The 9,308-nt window shown below is 56.5% G+C and overlaps 1 protein-coding gene across 1 annotated transcript; it reads right to left on the bottom strand.

Moving 5' to 3' along the window:
• Positions 1-223: 223 nt before the first annotated feature.
• Positions 224-9,308, bottom strand: CHRM1 (cholinergic receptor muscarinic 1). Its single transcript, XM_060157646.1, has 2 exons — positions 9,221-9,308; positions 224-1,680 (listed from the first exon to the last, which is right to left on the bottom strand). Exon 2 carries the CDS (start codon positions 1,601-1,603, stop codon positions 224-226), a length of 1,380 nt encoding a protein of 459 aa, XP_060013629.1. The 5' UTR covers positions 1,604-1,680; positions 9,221-9,308.

Raw genomic sequence — 9,308 nt, 5'->3', positions numbered from 1 at the left:
TTCCCACCCAGCAGGGAACAGAAAAACCAGTTCTCCGGGTGCCCCTCCCTGCCTGGGAACAGCAAAATTTGGAAAGTTGGCAGGGTCTCCCTGGGCTGTGCAGGAAGGTGACCTAGGGGCCCGGGAAGGCTGGTGGGGCCCGAGCAGGGCCCTGGGTCTGAGGTCACAGCGCCTGCCCGCTTTCCACCGGGGCCTGGGGTGGAGGGACGCAGGCGAGGGGCCCTCAGCATTGGCGGGAGGGGGTGCGGTGCACAGAGCCGGGGCGCTTGGGGATCTTGCGCCAGCGACGCTTGTCCCAGCGGCAGAGCAGCAGCAGGCGGAAGGTGTCCCGGAAGGCCTTGTTGCAGAGCGCGTAGCACATGGGGTTAATGGTGCTGTTGACGTAGCACAGCCAGTAGCCCAGCTCCCACAGGGTCTCGGGGACACAGTCCTTGCAGAAAGTGGACACCAGCACCATGATGTTGTACGGTGTCCAGGTGAGGATGAAGGCCAGCAGGATGGCGCTCAGGGTCCGAGCCGCCTTCTTCTCCTTGACCAGCGAGAAGGTCTTCCGCTTGGCCAGCTGCCCCTTCCCACGGGGCTTCTGGCCCTTGCCCGCTCGCTCACGCCCCTTCCGGGTCGGCCTCTTGACCGTATTCGGGGAGCTCCGGGGCGGCTGCTTGGGGGGGGCCTGCGCCCCGGGGTCCACCATGGGCATCTTGATCACCACCTCAGAGCCGGGCTCCTCACCCTCCGAGGACGTGAGGGACTCCATGGAGCCTTCATCCTCCTCCTCCTCTTTCCAGCTGTAGGCCTGGAGCAGCCGGGGGGCCCGGCAGCAGCGGCAGCAGCGCCCTGGAGGGGTCTCCGGGGAGCCCTCAGCCCCTGGCTGGGACCTCTCTGAGCTGCTGCTGCTGCCGCCCCCCTTCCCCGGCGTCTCGGAGCCCTGCAGGGCCGCCAGCTCCCGGGCCCGGTTCTCTGTCTCCCGGTAGATGCGCCAGTAGAGCGTGCACATGACCGTGACGGGGAGGTAGAAGGCAGCCATGGCTGTGCCAAAGGTGATGATGGGCTGGGACAGGAACTGGATATAGCACTGCCCGGCCAGCACCGTCCGCTCCCCTACCAGGTACTGCCAGAAGAGGATGGCTGGGGCCCAGAGGACGAAAGAAACCAGCCAGGCCAGGCCGATCATCAGGGCCGCCCGGCGGGGTGTGCGCTTGGCGCGGTAGCTCAGGGGCCGGGTCACGGAGAAGTAGCGGTCAAAACTGATGAGCAGCAGGTTCATGACCGAGGCGTTGCTGGCCACGTAGTCCAGGGCCAGCCAGAGGTCACAGGCCAGCGTGCCCAGAGCCCAGTGGCCCATGAGCAGATACGTGGTGTAGAGGTTCATGGAGAAGGTGCCAATGATGAGGTCGGCACAGGCCAGGCTCAGCAGGAAGTAGTTGTTGACCGTCTTGAGCTCCGTGTTGACCTTGAAGGAGATGAGTACCAGCAGGTTGCCGGTCACCGTGGCCAGTGACAGGAGGCCCGTGGTGATCCCGATGAAGGCCACTTGCCAGGGACCCTTTCCCGGTGCCAGGACGGTGATGTTGGGGCTGACGGCGGGTGGGGCTGAGGTATTCATGGTGGCTGGGCGGGGTCGATGGGGGACAGCCCCTTCCTCTAGTCACAGTACAGGCCTTCCTTGGGGGCGGTCATCACCTGAAAAGAGAGGACACGGGCTTGGGTTGGGCTGCTGGACGTCTCCCAGAGTGCAGAGTGGAAGGTGTCGGCAGCAAAGCCTCTGCCTTCTCGGAGCTGCAGGCCAGACAGCGTCACACCCCCCCTACTGGTGCCCACACCAGGTCACTTATAATGCACTTTCCCAGCCTTGAATGGATTTACCAGCAGCACAGGGGGAGGGGCATGGCTTTGGAATCCAGAGATCTGAGTCCTCATTCCCACTCCACCATTCAGACGCGGAGCCTCAATTTTCTCATCGGGAAATCGCTACTAAGGCTTGTCTTGATCACGTGGCAGGAGTGGGGAGACTTGCTTTGTATACGGGACTGCCAAATTTTCAAAGCATTTCACTCAATTTTATTAAAGCTCTCATTTACTGAGTAGTTACTACATGCCATAAACAGTGCTAAGCACTTAACTGAATTACCTAATTTAATTGTTGAACATTTGTAAGAGGAAGGTCTCTTATGGTCCCCATTTCACGGAGGCGACTGTGGCTCCGAGCAACTCCAAGACCTGGCCGTGGCGACACAGGTGGTGCATGTGATCAGAACCCACCTCCCTCGCTCACTCTCGGAGCACGTGAAGACCCGGTGGGATTCTTCCATCAAATAAGGAGAGATGGGAAGGCGGGGGAGGGCTCCAGAGAAGACAGGGGGAAGAGATGGGAGCAGAGGGGTGCTGCATGTGTGCGCCTGAGTGTGTGTGCTTGTGCGCAGTTTGGGGCTGGATCGGACCCTCAGTGGGGGCAGCGGGGGACGTTGTGCTGGGCCTGGACACTTGCCGGTGGTTGACGATCCGGAGTAAAAGCAGGCAGCAGGCGCGAGGGCCTCAGCTCCCAGATAAGCGGGGGTCTGGCCCCAGATGAGGTGTGGGAGGACTCCTCTACCTCCCCACTCGGTTCCTGGGCCCCAGCTGAGTGGAGGGCAGCAAGGGGAACCGGAAGATGCCCCAGACTTTTCCTGAAGCTGGAGTGCAGCTCAGGCACTCGGGGTGGGACGAGAGAAAAGCCACAGCTCTCAGTGACTACTGGCCGGGCAGAGGCCTCGACCGCTCAGCCACGGCCTCGCTGCTGTATGTGTTGACCGCTTCCTTCCTGTTCTGGGCTTCAGGCATCCTTCCGTGTGTTGAAGAGATTGGGGTCTCCTCCTAGCTGCAGCTATGGCTTCAGGGGCAGTATTGTTGGAAAAATTCCAAGGGAGAGACGTTGGGCCCAGCGAGCCCTGATGTTTCTTGGGACCTGGTCTGTGACAGAGAGTCTGTGAGGGGGTCGCTGCATGACGGATGCCTCGGCGGTGTGTGACTTGGGTGTACTGTCAGCGTGTGTGACAGCGACTCTCAGCATGAATTCAGAGTGTGACAGAACAAGCAAGAAAAGCTGTGGCCGTCAGTGCTTGTGTGTCTGGGACAATTTGCACGTGAGGGGGCACAGGTGACGTCCCGGTTGAAGGACCCAGACTCTGGAGTCAGACTGTCCACATCTGAATCCAGGCTACACCACGTACTGGGTGTGTGGTCTCCGCTAGCGATGTAACTGTTATGTGCCTCGGTTTCCTCAACTGACAAACGGGGATAATGTTAGTCCCTAGCTAATACCTCGAGGAATTATCGCGAGGCTTAAAGAGTCAATAGATATAAAGTACTTAGAACAGCCCTGGTCCATGGTAAGCACTAAGTTCCCGTTGACTCTTAGCACGGGTAGTAGCGAGGGCTCCCTCCTGCCTAGAAGTGTCTGCTTTTTTTTTTTTTTTTTTTTTTTTTGCGGTACGCGGGCCTCTCACTGTTGTGGCCTCTCCTGTTGCGGAGCACAGGCTCCGGACGCGCAGGCTCAGCGGCCATGGCTCACGGGCCCAGCCGCTCCGCGGCATGTGGGATCTTCCCGGACCAGGGCACGAACCCGCGTCCCCTGCATCGGCAGGCGGACTCTCAACTACTGTGCCACCAGGGAAGCCCAGTGTCTGCTTCTTTGATTAAAAATTTCTAATACTATGGGGAATTCCCTGGCGGTCCAGTGCTTAGGGCTCTGAACTTACACTGCAGGGGCCATGGGTTCAATCCCCGGTCGGGGAACTAAGATCCCGCATGCCAAGTGGCACAGCCAGAAGAAAAAAAAAATCTAATACTGGGACAACAGCAACAAATAATAACGGTCATTGCTATTATTTAGCATCCCTGAGGGCCAGTCGCCGCTCAGAGCACTTATGTGCCCTATCTCACTTAACCTTAATGGGGAACCTATGACCTAGGGGTTGTTTTTCTCTCCATCTTACAGATGAAGAAACTGAGGCTGAGAAAAGCATGAGAATATGCACAAGGTCACACAGCTAAGGTAGGAACCAGGATTGGAGCCCAGGCAGTCTGTTCCTATGAAACTTTATTTATAAAAACTGATGGTCGGCCTGGGGGCCATAGTTTGCCAATTTGAACTAAGAAATATTACATTAAAATATGATTTATCTTGCTTACTGAGTTTTGGTGTATCCTCCTCCCTTAACCAAAGTCAGGCGCTGGGCGGGAGGCTGAGATCAGACTGCGGGTGCTGGGGCTTTTCCCCGTGAGGCCACTGGTGGGAACCACCCTTGACAAGGTGACTCTGAACAACTCTTGTCCCTTTGATCTTCTGGTCTCAGTGCTGTTTGTGCCCATTGCAGAAATCGAGCAACTGAGGCCCAGAGAAAAAAGGGAAGAAGGCATTGTGTAGCTCAAGGCCTCCCGATTCCTAGACTGGGTGCTGCCTCACCCCCCAGCCCCTGGGTGCCCCGGAGCAGCTCTGTAGCCCCCAGCGGCTTCCTGGGCCAAGATGTGCAAAGGCTGGGTCAGAAGAGGAGCTTTAGGGCGTGAGAGGCTGTACCCTCCACAGCCGTAGGGGCCTCCCGTCTGTCTGTGCGCGTTGCAGCCACGTGTTCTGCTATTGTACATGGCCCTTATGCCACAGCAGGGCTAGGACTAGGGCGGGGGGAGTGAGGCACTTGTCTTGGGTGCAAAATTTAAGGAGATGCCCCAAACTCAGTCAATCAAGAAAATAACATTTTAATGAAATATTTAAAGAATAGAAATCAATGCAAAACATCCATCATGAACACAATTTTAAACCAAGACAGGATCCAACCCCGCACTTGCACAAACACCCCTATCACCCATGCCTCGCACTAATCCTGGCCCTGGTTCTGACAAAACTTGATTTGCAAAAGCAGACCACCTGTGGGCTGTAGTTTGCTATTTGATTTTTAAAAATATTACATTACAATATTATTTATCTTGACTAGTGAGGTATTTTTGTGAGCCCCCCACCTTGAAATTTTGCTCCAAGGTGAGTACCTCACTTGCCTCACCCTAATTCCTGCATTGCGGACCACAGCCCTAGGTTTGAATCTCCAAGCTGTCCCTTCCTAGCTGTGTGATCATCGGCAACGACTTAACCTTTCCTTCCCTGCAGCCCTGCAGCCCTGAGCTGATGGGGATAATAGTATCCAAAGTGCCTGGCACTGAAATGACACTCAGTCAAAGGCCTCTGTTATTATTCCCATCTCCTCATTCCAATCCACTGCTCAGCGAACTCCTACCTGCCCCTTCCCCTCCAGACCCCAGGCACAGCCCCTCTCTGGTCCCCAGACTGCTCATCTGTACGGTGGAGGAGTTGGAGCAGGCTGACATCTGGGGAGAGTTTACAGGCTCCTGGAACCAAGATCTCAAGATGGCTCGAGAGCATCAAGATCTCAAAATAGCTTGAAAACTAGCCAAGAATACCCTCATCTGTGAAATGGACCACATCCCAGAGGTGAGGCTGCAAAGGCTGAAGGCTCACTCAGCTCCTCTCAGCCCGGAACCTGCAGGCTCCAATGCCTGCACTCCTTCCGCTTGGTGGACCCTCTCTGCCCCACCTATGGGCTCCCATCGGGGACAGCTCGGGGAAGGAGAAGGGCAGAAGTTCTGGGGAACCGGACCCTGGTTCTTGCCACCCCCTGGACCTTCTGAGCCCCTGAGATTCAGCCCAAGAACAGGGCTGTCAATGACTCTGCCCTTCCTCCACCATCAGAAGTGGGAGTCCTCCTCCAAACCCCTCTTGGACTGTAATTTGCTCCAGATAAGGTTCCTGCTCTGGTCCTTGCTGTGTGACCTTGGGTGAGTCTCCTTATCTCCTTATTGGGGGCAATCCTCTGCCTCTTCAAGGCTACTGAAGGGTCAGCGAGTTGATGGCTGAGAAGGAACATGGCTTCCGGTGATTGTGGCTGATTCCCCTGCGGGGACGAGCTCTGGGCTGAAAGTCAGGGTGCCAGGGTTCAGCCGCAGCTCCAGAATTTCTACGAAGGAGGGGCTTAGGGTTAGCCGTCTGTTGAAAGGGGGGCTGGAAGCTGTATTTGCATAGCATATTCTGTGAAAACATCCATGGGGTTGGGGGAGTTGGTAAATGAGGATTGCAGGGCCGGCCGGGGAGACTCCTCAAGGAAGTCCTTGCACTGCCTCTGCTTCAAGCCCCATCTCTGCTCTTGTCTTGCTGTGTGACCTTGGGCAAGTGATTGTCCTGACCTGGTCACCCTCCTGTAGGATGAGTGTTTGTATGTGAGGGTGTGTGCATTGCTGAGTGAAAATAAGAAATAATGAGGGTGAGTCTTGGTGAGGATGGGTTGGGACTCATCCGCTGAGGGTGTCTGGGGTACAGGAAGGTGGAAAGGAAGCAGGCGGTGCTTTTCTGCCCAGCACTGTGGCTTCCTGATGAAGGTTGTTGGGAGCTTTTAATAATATTATTAATAATATCACAGCAACTAATATTTACAGACTGCTTACTATAACCAGACACAGTTCTAAGCATTACATACATGATTTAATTGACCTGTTACAAACCCTTGGGAAGTAGGTTCTATTATCTTCAATTTGCAAACGGCGCAGTGAGGCTTTCAGACCTTAAGGACCTGACAGCTCATCAGCGATGCAGCCAGGATTTGGACCCAGGTAGTCTGCCTCTGGGGCTAACCTCTTGGGCCCCTACCCTCAACTGCTGTGGGGATTGGGGGGTGCAGAGCCTCCTTGCCCACTTTGACTAGCTAGATTGGCCAAACCCTAGTTTGAATCAGTCAATAGGGAGGAATCAGTCCTTCCTTTAGAATCTGGCCTCTGCGTGTGTATGTGTGTGACAGTGTCTGCCATCTCTCTAGGGATGTATGATCACAGTGCTATGGGAAGGGGGTGGCCCAGCTGTAGCTCTTTGCTTGGCACACATCAGTTGCTCAGTAAATATCTGTGGAGTGAATCCATGAATGTGTACACGGAATTCTCCTGATTGGCTTCGGGACTTCGGGCATGAGGATGAGCCTGCGGCGGCGGGGGTGAGGGCATGGCAGTTTGAACTGGCTGCAGAGTGTGGTGTCTCTGCTCTGTCCAGTTCCTGCATCCCTTCACCTGCCAGGTGCCTGTCCCCTCGGTGAGGCCCTACCTGGCTTGAGAGCAAAATACCCAAGAACATCCTTATCTGTAAAATGGACCAAGGAAACCCTGCCTCACCTGCTGCGGGGAAGTCGAGTGAGGTAACAGGACAGGCACGGGCATGGGATGGCGCCTGTCAGCGTTGGGGAGGAAAACTTCAGCCTGGGCTCAAAGAGTTAAGGGATGAGGTCAGAGCCTCTAGCAGAGCAGGCCAGACTGTTGACCGCCAGCGTCCTGGACCAATCCCCGGGGGCCGGGCATCTGGTTGGTGAGAGGAAGGGGGAGGGGAGAGATTGCTGGGGAGAGGGATTCCTGAACACTAGGGCTTTCTGAATCTTACCACTGGCCAAGGAGAGCAGAAGGGGAGGCAGAGAATGAGGGGGTGCTGGGGAAGAGATTCAGGAGTGGGGAGTGAAGCCATCTTGTGATTCTGGACGTGGAAGACGGCAGAACCCTAGCTGGAGAGAATGGACGATATTGGGGAGAAGGAGGTACGAGGTGAGGGATGTGGGGCTGGGCACCTGGGACCTCACAAGTGCATCGAGGGCGCTCCTCTGGCCAGGCCTACTGACCTGTCCCTTCTGCTGGGGCCTTAACCCAGAAGCCAGCCTGTCAGAGGTGGCTCTCTCCCCCGGGCTTAATTTTTCTCTGAAGGTAGCACCATTAAAGGTACATAAAACTTCCACCTCTGATGTCTGGCCTTGGAAAGGAAGGGGTGAACTGATACAATTTATCACCTTTTCAGGCTCAACAGTCACCACTGGGAGTGCCAACTAGCCCTGCGGAGGGCAGCAGCCATCAGTTAAATTTTCATAAACGCACGGCTGAACCGGAAGAGGAGCGTCAGCCTTAGAATCAGTGCCACATACCCTCCCTGTTGGTGGACCTTAACCAGTTGCCCAACTTCAGCCGGACCATGTTAGAGCCTGGCAGTTAGCAGGCTGGGCCCTAGACCTCACTCTGCCAGGTGGCATCAGAAGTGCCCTGCCCCTCGTTCTACACTCTGCATGCCCCCTGCTCTTCACTCCTTGCGCTCCCCTCCCCGCTCCCCTCCTCATTTCCTTTCTTGTCTCTCCCTCCCTCCCTCCCTCCTCCATCTTTCTAGGCATCACCATGGCATCACAGCAGAACGGAAACCTAGGGAGATATTCACCCACCTCTCCCCCGCCCGCCCAGAAGCCCAAGCTCCCGTTCACAGAGCTCGCTGCTTCCCCCACCCTGTCATCCTGATCAGGGAGGTAGGAGTTCAGCGCCGTGCTGAGGGTGAGGAGTATGGGGTCCAAGCCCCAGCTGCACCCCTAAATATCCCTTCTGTGACCATGAGCACACCCCTTCCCCTTCCTCAGCCTCAGTCTCTCCATCTGTACAATGGGGAGGCTCCTTTTAAGTCTGATGTGACCTCTACCTACTCCCTTCTTGACACTCTGACTCCTCTTCGCACTTGGGAATCCAGTTCTCAGACCTCCAGGCCCCAGCCGAAGAGCCAAGAGTCACACCTTCTGCAGCCCTATTTCGTCATTTCCTCCCCTGCCTTCCGGAATGCAGTGGCGATCATGGCTTGCCTGGTGGCTGAGGTCAAGGGGCAGAGAACTAACTCGTACCTGACAGCTCAGTGAGCAGCTGATTTCTCAGGGGCAGGAGACTGTCCGGCTGCTTCCAGCCGCTTCCGGCCAGTTGGGCAGGAGGCCCTGGGTCAGTCCGCAGGTATGTTTTGTGGGAAGCAGTGAACCCCTGTCCCCTGGCACTGATAACCCCCAGGAAGCATTTGTCTGAGTGACCCAGTGAACGCCGCCCGACCCCTCCCCAGCTGCGAGAATCAGAGCTCCTGGCCTCCAGCCCATCCCCACATTGTGCTCTGGGGGTCCTAGGATGGGTACCTGGCATGGGTGCCCATTAGTAACTATGCATCACGTGGACTTAGGGTTGAGACCTGCCCTGCGGGAGCCCAAGGTGCTATAGACATAGGGAGGGCCCTCTGGGTGGCCGCACACACCGGGACCGTGTGCCCTGGCTGGCCCGGCCATCCACGTGCCCATACGCCCCAAGAGCCCGGGAGCTCTTGACATGGGCTCCTGCTGGCTTCCGGCCCGGCACCCACCTTGGTATCCTGCTTGTCCATCGGGCCAGCAGCCTGGTTCAGTCCATCTTGGAGGGGTTGAAGGTGGATGGGGGTGGTGGGATTCAGG

The sequence above is a fragment of the Lagenorhynchus albirostris genome, chromosome 9, assembly GCF_949774975.1.
Source record: "Lagenorhynchus albirostris chromosome 9, mLagAlb1.1, whole genome shotgun sequence".
Taxonomy (NCBI): domain Eukaryota; kingdom Metazoa; phylum Chordata; class Mammalia; order Artiodactyla; family Delphinidae; genus Lagenorhynchus; species Lagenorhynchus albirostris.
This window is presented reverse-complemented; position numbering and strand designations above follow the sequence as displayed.